The sequence below is a fragment of the Aquila chrysaetos genome, chromosome 9, assembly GCF_900496995.4.
Source record: "Aquila chrysaetos chrysaetos chromosome 9, bAquChr1.4, whole genome shotgun sequence".
In the NCBI taxonomy this organism is placed as follows: domain Eukaryota; kingdom Metazoa; phylum Chordata; class Aves; order Accipitriformes; family Accipitridae; genus Aquila; species Aquila chrysaetos.
Window position 1 is genome coordinate 25,542,396 of NC_044012.1, and position 17,274 is coordinate 25,559,669.

Genomic DNA, 17,274 nt, shown 5'->3' on the forward strand with positions numbered 1-17,274 from the left:
AAAGGCTGCAGTGAAGTCTCCCTGGAGCCTTCTCTTCTCCAGGCTGAACAACCCCAACTCTCTCAGGCTGTCCTTATAGGAGAGGTGTTTCAGCCCTCTGATGATTTTTGTGGCCCTCCTCCAGATGTGTTCCAACAGGTCCATGTCTTTCTTAGAAATGGATGTGAACCCTGAAAGGCTGTTGCTAATTAGGGTCTTATACAGATATTGAGGATATACTGGCATTTAATGTATAGCTGGGTCAGAAATAACATCTTCTACACTAAATCCCTTTTACATGCCGTGCCATGCCATGCCATGCCGTGCCATGCCATTCCATGCCATGCCATGCCATGCCATGCCATGCCATAATGTCTTTGTAAACTTCCATGGTGGTTACATGAATTTGAGAGCTACAGTACCTTTGTGAATGGGGAGGAATCTGTCATGGCAGCTTTTCCACCATATGATGAGATTAATATTCACAGGAATTCCTTAACAGAATGCACTTCTGATATAGTATTTTATGATATGGTATAGGATATCCTTCTGCCAGTGTATTGTACCTGATTTACTTATTAATAAAAAACTCCTAAAGACCTGAGTAATGTTTTCAGAAGAGCCTAACCTGGTAGAGAAGATTGTTCTAATGCAGACTTTGTGTATGCTCTGAAGATTTGCTTGAGGGAAGCAATCAAGACAGTGCTCAAGGCATTTTCCTGAGACATACAATTCACAGCTGAGTCCTGAATTTTAATAGTAAAGGAAGTCCCAGCCAGGTAGAAAAGGGACTGTTGACTCATGTGTGTGCTATTTTAGGAATGAAGCTTTTAAGTTGTATGCTAACAGCTGGGTTTAATTCCACTGCTTGTAGTTCAGGAACACTGTGTGTGAAAATCTCTGCTCACACAAAAATAATTCACTAATTTAACTTGTTTTCTGAAATTTTATTTTTGAAGATGGTAGTGGAAGAAGACGGTGCCTGCTATTCAGTGAGTAGTGAATTCATCTCAGTACCTACTGAAATACCTATTCTAGTATCAGGGATGAGTTCCTATACATCTTATGGAGTGGTGTGTTTTCAGATGGTGGAATTATGCATGCTTCATTCAGTCATGTCCTTTGAGTTTTATTTGCCTTAACCATTTAATTTTATAGTAAAAATTGAGCTAACTGCGGCAGATGATCAGTAGGTGCAAGAAGGGATCATACTGCTCTGCTTTCTGTCTTTAGATATGACCTAATTTATGCCAATGGGAAACATGGCTGGGCAGCTGTTTGTTTCTTATATGTTCTTCGGTGCCACAGCAGCATGTCAGGAGCCTGGCTGAAGGCATAGAAAACGGCACCAGAATGAGGACACATTTTGGGCAAAGCAATGTAAGAATAACCAAAAGACAAGGTTTTGTGTTTTCTTAATGCTAAGTTTTATTGTCTACAAGTCATGAGAGAAAATGAAGAATGATCACGTTAACAGCAAAGGTGTCCCAAGTCCCATACACCAAGGAGAGAATTAACAGCCCCACTAATATCTAATAGCTCTTTGCCTTATACAATGGTTGATATATTCAAGTGCATTGCAGATGTTCAATAGTTAAAGGAAAAAGAAAGAAGACAGCTTAAGGTTGAAAACAAGAAGAGAATCACTAGGCATTTACTCCAATGTCATGTGAACCAGAAGCAAATGAGCAGGTTTTCATCTTGTGCCTGTTCTTGATGCACGCCAGAGATGGGAGCCAGCAGAGCTGCTTTTGCTACCCAGAGTTGGCTCAGCAACACTTCTTGATTGTGGTACAGCACTGCTGGATGGGTATGCAATACTTCCTCATGGGAGAGCAGTTTTGCATGGGGCTGCAACACACCGCAACAGGCTTCTTCACCACATAGGAGCAGCAAGACAGACATCCAGAGCAGCAGCAGGGGTGGCAGCCACAGGAGTAGCAGGGTTGATGGCCACAGCAGCAGCAGGGCTTCTGGCACACCTTGGTACAGCAGATGGGCTGCTGGCACGGGTCACAGCAGGGCTTCTGGCATGGGTCGCAGCAGGGCTTCTGGCACGGGTCACAGCAGGGCTTCTGGCAGGGGTCACAGCAGGGCTTCTGGCATGGGTCGCAGCAGGACTGCTGGCAGGGGTCACAGCAGGACTGCTGGCAGGGGTCACAGCAGGGCTTCTGGCAGGGGTCACAGCAGGACTGCTGGCAGGGGTCACAGCAGGGCTTCTGGCAGGGGTCACAGCAGGGCTTCTGGCAGGGGTCACAGCAGGACTGCTGGCAGGGGTCACAGCAGGGCTTCTGGCAGGGGTCACAGCAGGGCTTCTGGCAGGGGTCACAGCAGGACTGCTGGCAGGGGTCACAGCAGGGCTTCTGGCAGGGGTCACAGCAGGACTGCTGGCAGGGGTCACAGCAGGGCTTCTGGCAGGGGTCACAGCAGGGCTTCTGGCAGGGGTCGCAGCAGGACTGCTGGCAGGGGTCGCAGCAGGACTGCTGGCAGGGGTCACAGCAGGGCTTCTGGCAGGGGTCACAGCAGGACTGCTGGCAGGGGTCACAGCAGGGCTTCTGGCAGGGGTCACAGCAGGGCTTCTGGCAGGGGTCGCAGCAGATGGACTGCTGGCATGGGCTGCAGCAGATGGTATTCTGGCACGGGTCGCAGCAGATGTTCTTCTGGCACGGCTGACTGCAGCACACTGTTCTGTTCTTCACGATGGAGCAGCATCCGGTAGAGCAACATCCGCTAGAGCACATGTTTTTTGTAGTGTAGTCAAAGCTGGAAGGACCAAGGACCTGAAACACAGCGTACTTTCAGATACAACACATCTTTCCAAGTATATAGATCTGTTTTATTTTGTCATACAAATGCTGTGTCTAGGCCCATGGATGATAGCCATATCACACACTGCTTCCTATTTATTTGTCTTAAGTTGCAAAAAAAAGATCCTTAGAGAAATCAAGCCACCTGTCACTATCTGAGCAATATTTGTGCATCTTTTGAACTATCCTGGGAACTAACTTTCCTGTGGTCATCCATGAAGACCTGAATTTCCATCCCAAGAAGCTTATTTTCCACTGTGCTCTCTCTTACCAACTGTCTTTTGCAATAAGCAATAGAGCAACAGGCTAGGAAAATCTGGATTTCAGAGAGAGCTGTAGATCATAGAATCATAGAATAGTTTGGGTTGGAAGGGACCTTTAAAGGTCATCTTTTCCAACACTCTACAAAGATACATTTCAATTCATTGCTTGACCAAAACCAAATGAGAACCACTGGTACCAAGGAACACTGCTAATAGGTAACACTTACCGTGCCAACTGAGTGGTGCAGTTGAGTGAGGAGCAAACAGACAGGAACACCTTTTATTTAGCTCGAAATTGTCCTGCCGGAAATGAGGTACCCCACAGCAATTCGTGATTTACACACTAAGCCTATACTTATTTGTTGAATGTGCCTTCATCTATTTAGTCTTTGCCTCATTGTTTTTGACCAACCCTTCAATTTTGTGTTATTATTAATTTGTTCTGTAAATTTTTTACAATTTTTTAATGTCAAGTTAATTCTTCTGTGATGCTTGTGAACTGCTTAAAAGGTATGTTTCTGCTCATTTTGCATATGGTAACGCTGTTACATTGAGATGTTAGGTGGCTTGTTCAGAGCTAGTGAGTGTTCAATTAACATAAAAGTCATAATTAAGATTGAGGAGCAGTGGATTCCAGAGGCATGCAGAGGCCTTCTGGATGTCAGTCACTCCTCAATATGATTTTTTTAAAATAGAATTCCAGCAAGTGTAATTCCATGGCCCTGTATTTTGTTTTTGAATGTAGAAATGTTGTAGCCCAATGTCTTTCTTTGGAGTCTCTGGTCATTGGAAGGGCAAATATGTAACAGAAAGTTCTTGACATCTCATCCCTTGATGCCTCATCCCATCCATGCATGGGAAAACACATGCCGTTGTCCTTGCCAATATCAGAAATTTTAGGTGCAAAGGTCTGTGCAGATTCATCATGGAAATTTGGAATAGAGTTTGGGTCAAATCAGAGTCCATATTTTTCCAATTCCTTTTTGACATCTTTAAATAAAAGAAAAAAGCAAGATGCAAAACTTTTCTGGAATTTTTACATCCTGTTTCTGCTTAGCATAACTTGATCTGCAAAATTCCTATTCCATTTTTTTAAGTTCTAGTATGCCCTCGAGTAATGAAAGATCCACCTACGGATGTTATTTCTGGAATAACTCTATGCTCAGTTCTCAGTCACCCATTGGCAGTCATTAGTGCTGATGTTAATGATCATGTTGCAATTATTCATTATTGATGTTAATATTTATTTTGCATGAAAGCCTGAAGGACTCACATGATGCCCTTAGCACCTTTAGGGTTTCAAATTAAACTACATTTTAAAAAAAAATTATCTCTCTCCAGTCAGAGGGAATTCATGGGACCTGGGACCGTAACTGATGTGATTAAATGTTTCCTTTCTGAGATCACCCTGAGGAGGAGGGCTGCTCCTGCTGCTGCAGGACTGTGCATCTGTGGGAGCAGAGCACTGAAGGACCCTTGACCACCCTCTCCTACAGCGTAGAGTTGCACTGGAGATATCCTGATTTCTGCTGAGGTGAAGGAGAGAAGATTCAGGCCGTTTCTGTTCATACAAAACCACAGTGCGATCCAGATCACAGATGCTGAGGACAGGATAGGTCATCATGAAACTTCAGTTTGACTTCCGGTGACATAAAGCATCCATTTCCAGTCAGTTTCTGTTGGGTAGCTACTGTTTTTATTTGGCAGCTTTTAGAAAGCTACCCAGTCTAGCTTTGAAGAATTCAAAGGACCATGAAGTCACCACTTCTTCAGGCAAGCTCTTTCCAAGGTCAATGTTCCTGTCCACTAAACCATAGGCTTCATTTCCTATTGAGTTTGGCTTCATGCTAATGACCCAGTTAGACTAGGTCACTGCCACACACTGTAATCTAATTAGTGATAGAGATTTACACCAGCTGAGTACCTGCATCTCAGCTAACAATAAAGGAGGCTCTTGACAACCTGGGAGATGGCTGGAAGGGGATTTCTGAGCCTGCAGAAAAATGACAGGAGACTCCAACATTAGAAATGTGGGGGATCTTGAGCAGTGAGGTAAAGTAAGAGAAGTTGGTTCAAAATGAGGCAGTTTTCTGTGTGACTTTGTATGGATCTGGGGCATTGCTTCATCCACTGTCCCTCTGAGTCAAAAAAACCCCTGCTGCTGTTAAAGCTGGATGTGAACATCAGAGATGTCTAAAGCCAAGTAAGACAGATCCATAGGCAGCTGAGGAGTTTTACAAAAGAAAAGATTCAAATTAGACCCCCAAAAGATCCCAATTAAATTTTGCGTTGAGTGAATGAACTTATCAGGCTCCATAAGATGCCCAGAGTAACACCACTCTGTTTGGATTTGAGAATTACAGATGCAGTGAAGCAATCCTCGCCATGAAACAGCTAAGGCAAATTTGTCCTCATTAATCCTTAAGGGTTTGCTCACAGTTTATCCTGGTTGTGGAAATCCGCTGTTACGTTATTTAACACATACACAGCAGAGCAGAAATGTTCCTCTAAGCTATTTAGAGCATTAGGTATAGAGGACTTCTTCTCTTGCCAAATGTCTATGGTCTCTGATTTTTAAAGAAATATTCTAATGAGGTAAAGAATTCACAAAGGCTTTGGTCCTTGATGTTCCAGATGTCAAACCTCTCCAGGGCTGACAACAGCTTAGAATCAAATTGAATCAAATAAACTAGACTAGAATGGAATAAAATAGAAACAAGCTTCATTCTTGTTTCGCTGTTGCTGCCATTTCTCATCCTCAAGTTAACGGGAGCTTCAAGCTTGAGCACAGCAGAAAGCATAACCAGTTCAGAGGCTTTGTGCCTTTCATGGGACTTAGAAAAGGAAGAGGAAATAAAATCTGCTATGATTAGTCATGGAATAGAAAGTTGGAGGCCTGGGACAGCAAGGGAAAGTGAACATATCTACTCAAAGACAAAACCACTCCTGTGGACAGAAAGCCTTACTGACTCAATACCCAGCTGCAGAGAGGTGAAGAATGAATAAGGAAAAGAGTTTTTAATACAGCTGCCAAGGGTCTCATGAAAATGAGCCATCTCTTAGCAATGGCAACAACTTGAATGTAGGTGAGTAATTAATTGCTCGCTGCATCCCATTTGCAACTTTTCCTTTTTAGCAGGCTGTGCCTCTATAATGACAATTTTCTCTGTAACCTATACATAACTAATTCCAATTACTTATATACCAACTGGTCATTTACTAGGTACTTGCAGTGCCCAGCTCATCCAGCCTATTTCCCATGCCTGCCCTGGGATGGATGAATCATGCTGGGGAAATCTCTCATTTTACACTGTAGAAATTGTTTAACTGAGAGTGTTACAAGGCAGGTTCCAAACCCTGCTGGTTTTGCTTTGTTTTGTTTCCAAATATAGCAGCAGTTTTTAAAGATTGCGTCCGCAGTAAAAACATGAACGTGCAGGCCAGCCCCCCCGCTGTAACTCTGAAACCGCCATTGCATCTGCTGAGCTCAGTGCAAATATTTGGTTTCACCAGGAATTAACTCGACGTGTTTCTCCTAGCCCTCTGCATGCAGTGCGGTGATCCTGGCATTGCTGGTGGATGCTGCAGGCATTTTCCTTGACTTTCAAGTTTCCTTGGCATTCGTCCTACTTTGGCTATTTTCACCAGTGATTAAAGCATGGCTCTAAAACCACGAGAAAAAACAGATGCTGCCAGACAAGCAGATATGATGAAGTGGTGACTAAAAACATCCAGAACTGTTAGGTAGGGTTGAAATATAATTTTTATTGTCTTGCTGGAGAATGAAGGAGCAAAGCAAGAATGAAACTATTCCCAGTGGACAGTGTGCTTTGCATTGGCAGAAAGAAGATAAACAGCTCAAAGCTCATTAAACTGAGAGACTTCAACCTAATACCACGCAACCCTCCAACCGTTTTAAAAGTGTTTACTTTCAGAGAAGTGGCATGGCTGGCAAGCGATGAGCAAGGAGGTGAGCTCAAGGCTTTGAGCGAGGAGCAAGCCAGTGGGTCCAGGTGCTGGGGCAGGATTCTGCTGCTAGTACTTGGGGTACGATGGCAGCAGCTTGCAGATGTTCTTGGTGTATTGGGGGCAATAGGGGGCTGGGGGGCAATAGCGCTGTACAGGGGGGCAGCAGGGCTGCACAGGGGGGCAATAGGCCTGCATGGGGGAGCAGCAGGGCGTCACATAGGTGTACTTCTGCACAGGCTGCCTCTGGATGGTGTAATGGCAGGAGGGTCCTGAGTCGTGGCAGGAGGAGTGGGATCCATGGCAGGAAGACCGGGATCTGTGGCAGGAGGACTCATAGTCATGGCAGGACCCATGAGAGCACATCTTTCTGGAGTATCGGCAAAGCTGTCAGGAGCAAGAGATCAACGTGGTGAGAGAAGCCCCAGATCCACTTCTTCTATTCACTCCCCTTTTTATTTTTAATAATACTTTTCTTGAGATCCCCAGCAAACTCTTTCTCTTTCTTTTTGCCTGCCTATTCCAGACCAAATGCACCCTCAATCCTACCTAATCTGCAGGGCTTGCTCTGGCAATTGCTCAGTGAAGCTAAGTCCCTACAAGTCGATGCAATGAGCCCCATGAGAGACTCCCAAACTCCACCTCCCCTGTGAAACAGCATGGAGTGCGTGTCACCCGAAGATCCCTTCGTTTGCCTTTGCTGCACCTTCTCTGGTGATCCCCATCCTTCCATCCACCATTCACTGAGCCTCCCTCAGAGCACCACAAGGGTGGAAGCAGAAGGCATTTAGCTAAGTCCCAGCTCCCAGGAGGTCCATAAAAACCTTTAATGGAGGTTTCTTCTCTCTCAGCATGAACAGAAATAGTAAAATTGGTCTTACCCTCTTCAGCTACAGGGAGAATTGTCTGGAAGCGAAGGTAGGCGACTGAGGAGGACTGGACTAAGCGATCTTTTATATGGCTCCAAAAGGTTATCTCAGGTATGAGACACCTCTTTGCAATGACAATTTAATTATTTCCGCACTCAATCCTGCAGATGTTGGTGCTATCCTATTTTTAGCGTTTCCTCTTTGACGCACTGTATTTCATCCCATATGTAATCCCTAATGCATTTCCTATAAGGATTTTGGAAGGCATTTCTTTCCCATTTCCTGGAGACTGACACTAATCTTCTAGGTGTTAATTAGCTTGCCAATGGGGAATGGGGATTGCATCAGTGACAGAAAGGTCTTTATGTCTCAGAAATGCTGACTCCTGGGGTAGGCCTACCATTTTGTGCAGGTGACAGCTCAGGATTTTAATTTATGTGTTGTTGAATGCCAAGAGGAAAAGGGATTACCAGCTGCAACTCATGGGTATGGCATGATGCTGGAAAGTCTGGCATGATCTCTTCGCTTCCCTGCTACGGCAAAAAATAAAGTATTTCTGATTCTTCACATGTTCCTTGACTTCCTAGACGACTTGGCTGGCCCCATCAGATTGTTCCACATGTATCAAAGGTTATTTAGTACTTAAGATCAGGGAAAAATGTCTGGCAATGAGCTCTGTACAAGGTATGAGTATGTTAAGTTTTCCTGTTCCATGGTTTCTCTTTCCCTTCACTGATTTCTTATACTTTTTCCACCTGACTTCACCTGCAGAGGTGTCTGGAAAGCAAAGGATTCAGAGAAAGAGAGCGCTTGAGCTGAAGTTTGAGCAAATACTGGGTTCTGTCACTAGTGGCAAAATTATGAGCGCTAAAGCTGGATTTATAATCCTGTTTGACTCAGTCTTCGAAGCGTAAGAAAACGAAGCCCATAACTCATCAACTTTGGAAAATGTTACCCATTAGAGTAATTTGCTAACTGCTAACAAGAAGCTCTCTCTAAAGTATGGGTGTCCTACAGCTTTTCTTCAGGCTAGAGGCAATATAATTGCTTGTGGTGAGTTTTGGGTAGCAAGGAAGGATTGCACGAATTCCTCAGGGGTATTTTGTGACTCAGTTGTGGGTCCAAAACCAAGAGAGGCTGCAGCTGCCCAGTCGGTGAAGCCGGTGCTTGTGTGACAGTTCTTCTTTCTGCCGTGCTTTGGCCTGGAGCATCACACCAATGTTCCTTCAAAATCTTTCTACCTTCTCAACGGCCTTCCAAAACTGGGGTGTCCTAGGTTACACCCCATCAAAAAATGTTTCTGAATCTTTCAAATTCAGATCCTGCTATGGAAATCATGATCTCTAAAGACTTATCATCCATTGCTTGCAGTTCTTTTAGGGGAGTATGTAAGGGCAGCCCAATCTACGGTGATGAAATGTCATTTTGAGAGCAATATGGTGGTTGATACGTGCTCAGTTACATTCAGCAGTGTTTGGTTTATGAGCTCTCCATAATAACATATGGTGGTGTTCAGATCTATGCTGTGCGAATGCACAAGGGTCTTAGATGAGATGGACCTTCTCTGGGCTAACCCATTTCTCTACTTCGAAGTATACACTAGTGACAAGCAACACTGGAATATGAGAAAGAAGGTTGTGACTTCTGTTTTCAGAGGCTCAGAATTGTTAAGATATTTGAAAATATTTATATACCCAAGTTCTGAAGTTGAGCTTGGAGTAAAATATTGCATATATTAAGTATGAATATTAGCAACTGTGGACTACTTATTCCTCTTTCATTTAATGAGCTATGCTTGTCTCCAAAACAAAAGAGTTTGCATTCAATTGTCTTTGATCTCATTGTTTTCAAAATGATGGGACAAAAATCTGTGTAGACCAGCTCATCGTCTGGTGTGAGCAGGGGAAGCTTTATTCTGCTCAGCCCTTTAGATCCATGTAGATTTTTGGTAGCTGAGAACTTTTTAATCTACTAATGTGTCTGTTTTCTTCTCAAATGAACGTGGGAATTGTTGTTATTGGCCACCAACTATTGGGGCACTTTGAGAATATGAGGAAATTTGACTGAAGAATCCAGGAAAAAAAAAAAGTCTAAAGGAAAAAGTGAATAAAGAAATTGAAAGAAAATGCGGGTCTCATGAATTGTAAGATTTATTTTCCCACACCCAGATGAGTCTGAAACAGAAGTGCATGGTTCCCAACATTAATTATGCACTGAATAATTAGAAAGGACATTTCCTGAATAACTAGAAAGAATGACACCTTGAATGACAATTAGGGGAACACTTCATCCAAACCAGCAGTGAGGCACATGGCAGAGACCCAGGGATTTCTGTGAGGATGAGACGATCCATGGCCATAGCGTCCAAGGGAGGAACGAGCCGGTGGGTCCAGGTGCCAGGTCCGGATTCTGCTGCTAGTACTTGAGGCATGACGGCGGCAGCTTGCAGATGTTCTTGGTGTACTGGGGGCAATAGGGGGCTGGGGGGCAATAGCGCTGTACAGGGGGGCAGCAGGGCTGCACAGGGGGGCAATAGGCCTGCATGGGGGAGCAGCAGGGCGTCACGCAGGTGTACTTCTGCACAGGCTGCCTCTGGATGGTGTAATGGCAGGAGGGTCCTGAGTCGTGGCAGGAGGAGTGGGATCCATGGCAGGAAGACCGGGATCTGTGGCAGGAGGACTCATAGTCGTGGCAGGACCCGCGAGAGCACATCTTTCTGGAGTATCAGCAAAGCTGTAGGGAAGAGAGAGACACCATCAAGCTGGCACAGCTGCCCCACTGTAACCCTCTGCATTTTCCTTGGTTCTTTTTCTGTACTAGTCTGGGAAATTTTGTTTTCCTCTGTTTTGTAATACATGGGATATCTTGACCCTGAAAGTGATACTGCCTTGTCTTTTGGGGGTTATTCTGGAATGGTCCAGCTCTGATGGGAATTTCCCTACCAAGGTAAAGAAAAATTTACTTCTAAAACTGTACTGACGTGTCTGAGATATCTCTCCCTCCATCACCAGCTAGTTTGGGAATTAATTTGTTGCTGAGTCCCAAAGACTCTGTGTCTTTGCAGATCTGGTCCTTCAATTACTCCTATTTTTCTGTCATCCCATTTGCTGTGAGCACCCTTTGTATAGCTTACATGTTCAGGCACTCAGTCACCAAAAATAAATTTCTTAGACAAAGGCAAGGTCTAAATGCAGAACTAGTCAGCTAGAATTCCTATGTGAGCTCCTGCTGCTCAATAGTAGATAAAGCAATATAATCCAACTTACCCTCTGCTGGAGCAAGCAAGAGCAAGAGGAAGAGCACCTAAAGCTGATGCTGAATGAAGGAGGAACAGGGCATGGCGAACTTTTATATCTTCCAAAGGGTTGTCTGAGAAATTATACATCTCTTGGCAATGCTGGCAATTAAGTAGTCACGTTCATATTTATCATCTGTGTCTAGTTTTTAGCATTTCCGATTTGACACAGTCAGGAAAAACAATTATGACTTTTTCCTTAACGCGTTAATAGGCAATGAATTTCCCAATCTGCTTTATAAGGGAATTTTGAAGGCAGTTGCATATTTACATATTAAAAATGAACCTAACCCTAGAGTTATTAAGTGATTTGTCGTTGGGCAACCAGTATTGCATCAACGTACAATTCAACAGTGTTGACTCCTACCCTGCATGCTGCCCCTTGGTCTGCATGACAGACTCACATTTTGATTGATATGTTTTTTTCGTGACACAAGGGACTGTAATTAATAGCCACAACTCACATGGACTCTACTTAGAGGGAAGTCCTGTTAACTAGTTCAAATGCACCTAATACTTCAAGACCGGAGATGACACTAGAAGGACATCCCCAGTTCCGATGTTTTTCATTCTGTTTGTGAGTCCACCAGCCATCAGCTGTTTTTCCCTTGTGCCACAATATTATCCTGTTTACATTCCTCCTAGAAGAAGATTTCAAATCCTAAGCAGGAAGAATTTGTGCTGGGAACCTAACACCTATTGGCATCCTGTTTCAGATCCCAAATTTCTTCAGGCTCCTGTCTTGCTTAAGCAGTTTTGTAATTTTTACTCATTGCAGTGTTTCACTGTTTACTATCAAGTTTCTCTCACAGCGGCCCAAGACTTTACTTTAGGACAATGAAACAGGTAATTGTTCCTTTCCTGTGACTTTTATCCAGGTGGGTGCCGCAGGAACTCCTCGGGAGCATCCCATAGGTCAGTCCTGATGCAACTAGAACAAGGGGGTCCTAAAAGTTGCTTATCGAGTTCAAAAGGGAGCAGCTATCCCTATTGAGATGGTCTTCATATCTTTCAGGGTTTATTTTCATGTCAAATTTGGGGAAAAAAATAAAAATTTGGTACTCTGCCAACAGTTTTGTGAGATGCTAATTCATTCTGAATTTGAAAATACATCCTGGGAAGGCATGGTTTCATGTTCTGGTTGGGGTTCTTTTTATTTATTTTTCAAGGCCATGATTCAGAAAAAAAAAAGTTTTTAAAAAAGTATTCTAGAGCTAGCCCTTGTTTAGGAAAATCGCACCTGCAGTTTTCTGAAAAGCATTGTGAGTTATAGGTAAAGTAGAAATGGTTCATCTAGGTTGGTAAAGCGGTATTTTTGGGGAAGGCCTTTGTGTCAATTCTTCATCATGCAGGGTGCATTCATCTCACCCTTTTCTAGATACTCAAAGTTAATAATTTAAGCTGAAGCTAGTTGTTGAGCTCTTTGTGAAACTGGTGCAGAGAAACAGGCACTGGCAGAAGGAAGCAAGCGATCCTGTTCTAGAATAGATGTCTCAGCTAGATGGGCTGGCGACTGGGGAGATAAGGATAGTCTTAGGTTGTAAAAAGTAGAGAGAGATTTAGGATTTATTTTTAAGTGTGTGCAATTTTCATTGAAAACAGTAATTTGAAGTTCAGTGAAAGAAGGAGGGTTAGAAAAGATCTCTAGGTGCCTATTTGCATTTATTAGACACCTCAAAATGTTTGTAATTCTGAGTCAGAGTGACAAATGAAGTATGAGGTGCTGCTGAAGTAGGGAGCTGAGAAAGACAGTCCTAGGCTAAATAGGGTACAGATGAGCTCCCTGTGTGCTGTCCATAAATGCATTCATCTGCCACAGAAATGCATCTGGAATGACTGGCTTTCATTCATTTTGAAACTTTAGGATGTGGGCATTTCGTGGCAAGTTTGAGAAGAAAAGAATGAGAAGTCGTGACTAAGAAGTCAGAGGTAAAGATAATTCTCAAGTAAAGACATGAAAGAATAAACAAATCATAAACTTTTTCTATTTTTGGAAATGAAATTTTATTGTTTCATCTGCATGTTTTGGAGGTTGACACATCATGTGTAAGTCAGTGCCAGCAGAAATAATTCCCAGTCTTTTGGAAAAGAACATAAGCTGGGTCTTGCATGCTAAATAAATTAAAATGGATCTGATTTATATTTAGAAGGAAATTCTAATCACAGATGAGGTATTAGAGGATTCAGGCAAACCAAAAATGGGAAAAGAAAACAAAGGATTCAAGCTTTAGGCATTGAGATCATCCAAGGGAGGAGTGAGCCAGTGGGTCCAGGTACCGGGTCTGGATTCTGCTGCTAGTACTTGGGGCATGTTGGTGGCAGCTTGCAGATGTTCTTGGTGTACTGGGGGCAGTAGGGGACTGGGGGACAGTAGCGCTGCACAGCGGGGTAGCAGGGCTGCACAGGCGGGCAGCAGGGCGTCACGTAGGTGTACTTCTGCACAGGCTGCCTCTGGATGGTGTAATGGCAGGAGGGTCCTGAGTCGTGGCAGGAGGAGTGGGATCTATGGCAGGAGGTTTCATGGCTGTGGCAGGGCCTGCGGGAGCACATCTTTCTGGAGTATTGGCAAAACTGTAGGGAAGAGAGAAACAGTCATACTGGTACAGCTGTCCCAATGTATGTGAGCACATCTGCATTCTATAATTTGTTCTGGAATTCCCCATTTTCTTCCTAATTTCTAGTTCTCCAGGGATATGAAAGTGACTTCAATGCTGATTAGGTATTGGAAGATGTTTTATATCCCCTGCTAAAACCATGACCTGTTATGTATGCAATTTGCTTTTCAGAGAAAAATTACTCAAAACATTCATTGCTCATATGCAGCCCCAGACCCCCCAGTATTTTCTACTTGAAAACTTTGAACCCTCTTTTCCATAAAGTCCTCTGACTGTCCTCTCTCTGTATTTTCCAATCGTTCTGTTGTTTTGGTTTGGCTTGAGCCTCTGCCTGCTAAGTCTATATCCCACTTGTCATTTGCATTAATAAAATAGCTCTTGTGGGTAACAAGAACTTGGTCCTCTGCATGACTGAGGTCCAGAGTTGACGAGTGAGTATCATACTCCAATTCTACCAAAGCTTGTATGAAAGTAGCTGGTTTCATAAAGAAACTCAAGAGAAACAAAAATTGGACTTACCTCTTCAGCAACAAGAATGAAGGTGTATAGGAGCAGAGAAGCGAATGAAGGAAACTGGGATCAGAGACCTTTTATACTCTTCCAAAGGGTTATCTGGGACATGAGACATCTCTTGGCAAGTGTAACCTAATTACATATCCCAGCCCATTTCTATCCGCTGTATTCAGCTTCCGACATTTTCCCTTTGATGCACTCTGCTTTTAACATTGTAATTGTCCCATAGGTTATTAATAGCACTCTAATTTGTTCGCCTCCCTATGAAAGAGATTGGAAGGTATTTCATGCAAAGTGACACCAATACCAAAGAAACTAATGGATCTGGTCATGGACAACAAGTATCAAGCAGAAGAGATGTTTGTAATTCAGAAGTATCCATTCCTCAGGCTGTGCCGGGATGTCTTGTGGACCAAGAACTAAACGTGATCACACATCTATGTGAAAGAAAAATGATTACTAATGTTAACTCATGCAGATTATGTTTAGGGCAGGAATATTCTAGCTGAATTGCCCGATGGTACCAGATATGTTAATGAGAGATTTGGCATTAGCCCAAAGATGCCTTCATTGATAACTTCAACCTGTCTGCATGGTGTATCCTATCAAGGATTTCTTTTATTCTTGTGTGGTGGATTGACCCTGGCTGGACGCGAGGTGCCCACCAAAGCCTCTCTACCATTCCCCTCCTCAGCTGGACAGAGGAGACAAAATATAATGAAAGGCTTATGGGTCGAGATAAGGACAGGGAGATCACTCAGCAATTACCGTCATGGGCAAACCAGACTCAGCTTGGGGAAATTAGTTTAATTTATTACCAATCAAATCAGAGTAGGATAATGAGAAATAAACCCAAATCTTAAAAACAACTTCCCCCCACCCCTTCCTTCTTCCTGGGCTTAACTCCACTTCTGATTTTCTCTACCTCCTCCCCCTCAGCAGCACAGGGGGACAGGGAATGGGGGTTGGGGTCAGTTCATCACATGCTGTCTCTGCTGCTCCCTCCTCTTCAGGGGGAGGACTCCTCACCCTCTTCTCCTGCTCCAGCATGGGGTTCCTCCCACGGGAGACAGTCCTCCATGAACTTCTCCAACATGAGTCCTTCCCACGGGCTGCAGTTCTTCACGAACTGCTCCAGCGTGGGTCCCTTCCACGGGCTGCAGTCATTCAGGCACAGACTGCTCCAGCATGGCTCCCCCGCGGGGTCACAAGTTCTGCCATCAAACCTGCTCCAGTGTGGGCTCCTCTCTCCATGGGTCGGCAGGCCCTGCCAGGAGCCTGCCCCAGTGTGGGCTTCCCATGGGGTCACAGCGTCCTTCGGGCATCCCCCGCTCCGGCATGGGGTCCTCCAGGGGCTGCAGGTGGATATCTGCTCCACCGTGGACCTCCATGGGCTGCAGGGGGACGGCCTGCCTCACCATGGTCTTCACCAGGGGCTGCAGGGGAATCTCTGCTCTTGCACCTGGAGCACCTCCTCCCCCTCCTTCTTCACTGACCTGGGTGTCTGCAGGGTTGTTTCTCTCACATGTTCTCACTCCTCTCTCCAGCTGCAATTACACAGCTTTTGGTTTTTTTTCCCCATTCTTAAATACGTTATCCCAGAGGTGCTACCACTGTCGCTGATGGGCTCAGCCTTGGCCAGCGGCGGGTCTGTCTTGGAGCAGGCTGGCATTGGCTCTGTCAGACATGGGGGAAGCTTCTAGCACCTTCTCATAGAAGCCACCCCTGTAGCCCCCCTGCTACCAAAACCTTGCCACACAAACCCAATACCTCTTGCTATAGATGCTGTTTTAGTCTAATTCTGCAATATGATGTTGATGGCAGTGATATCAAATCCTGGAGCAGAATGGTTTGAGGTAAACCCACCAGTCTAAGTCCTGCTCACACTCCCAGAAGTGTAGTTATTTTCTGTTCCTATTTTCCTCTGACCTTCTTCAATGTACTTCTAATTTTTTTCCCAACATTTTAAATAAAACCTGCCTTTAGTTTACTTTCTGGAAATTTTTAGCAGTTGAGGTTGTGAGAAGGTGGGCCATGTGCCTGCCTCCAGAGTAAGGTTTAAAATCTTTAATTTCACAATAACGTTGAAGATGATATTTGGGCTATTAGCTGGGAAAGAGTGCTAGGGTTGCTGTCCTGCTTTCAGTACTCAGCCATGGCACCTCTGCGGCTCTTATGGAAATATGCATTAGACAGGGCTGTAGCTCAATAAAAAATAAACAAAACAGTCTATTGCGGTAGAGGTAGATGCTTCCAAGCCTGGACTTTCCTGTGAATCACAGATGAACTTCGGTCTTCCTCCCTGTGTCTACGTAGAGGTCATGCCCATTTAACCCAGCAATTACATTTTCTTGTCCTATAAAAGGCAAGAATGTGTCAACACTGGGATGGCATTGTGGATTAGACGTCAGGCACAATTGATTTTGGGTGATGCTCTATTGACTCACTGGGATCCCTCAAATAGGTCCATTCACATCCGTGCTTCAGTATCACAATGTACAGAACAAACCTATAAATACTTCACTGCAAAGTTTTATTTAGGCTGTAGTTAAGCAGCACCTTTAGAAATCTTTGATCATGTATGGGAGTAAATTTGCTGGTATATGAAAGAGAGAAGATGGTAAAAATAAAAAAAAGTGTGTCAGATGTAAATATCGGGAACCAAGGGCAGCAAACAAAAACAGCTGTGGTCAGGGAAGAGCAAAGCCCCCATTCTCCAGCAATGCCTCACTGCTGAAGTCTCCAGCTCTATAAAGTTCCCCTGTTTCAGGCCATTCCCTTCAGTTTGACTTTACTTCTCTTATCGCTCCCCTGTTGTTGACTAATGTACGTGATTTGACTGATGATCTGGAACATTTATGGAAATTTATTTGTAGACTGTAGCTCTGTGTTTACCTACTTGACTTGGCTCTGCCTAAAATCAAACTGCTTGTTTATTGTAAATAGTGCAAGAGAGAGATACCTTCT

The 17,274-nt window shown here is 44.1% G+C and overlaps 3 protein-coding genes across 3 annotated transcripts; all 3 read right to left on the bottom strand.

Annotated features, from left to right (window-relative positions):
* Positions 1-1,382: 1,382 nt before the first annotated feature.
* Positions 1,383-3,297, bottom strand: LOC115345988 (keratin-associated protein 5-4-like). The gene is made up of 2 exons (XM_030025580.1): positions 3,277-3,297; positions 1,383-2,759 (listed from the first exon to the last, which is right to left on the bottom strand). Exon 2 carries the CDS (start codon positions 2,718-2,720, stop codon positions 1,749-1,751), a length of 972 nt encoding a protein of 323 aa, XP_029881440.1. The 5' UTR covers positions 2,721-2,759; positions 3,277-3,297; the 3' UTR covers positions 1,383-1,748.
* A 3,497-nt stretch (positions 3,298-6,794) lies between these two features.
* On the bottom strand, positions 6,795-7,946 carry LOC115345990 (putative small proline-rich protein 5). The gene is made up of 2 exons (XM_030025582.1): positions 7,897-7,946; positions 6,795-7,402 (listed from the first exon to the last, which is right to left on the bottom strand). The coding sequence occupies exon 2, from the start codon at positions 7,379-7,381 to the stop codon at positions 7,085-7,087; it is 297 nt and encodes a 98-aa protein (XP_029881442.1). The 5' UTR covers positions 7,382-7,402; positions 7,897-7,946; the 3' UTR covers positions 6,795-7,084.
* Positions 7,947-9,985: 2,039 nt separating this feature from the next.
* LOC115345989 (putative small proline-rich protein 5) lies at positions 9,986-11,283 on the bottom strand. The gene is made up of 2 exons (XM_030025581.1): positions 11,151-11,283; positions 9,986-10,617 (listed from the first exon to the last, which is right to left on the bottom strand). Exon 2 carries the CDS (start codon positions 10,594-10,596, stop codon positions 10,300-10,302), a length of 297 nt encoding a protein of 98 aa, XP_029881441.1. The 5' UTR covers positions 10,597-10,617; positions 11,151-11,283; the 3' UTR covers positions 9,986-10,299.
* Positions 11,284-17,274: the final 5,991 nt, after the last annotated feature.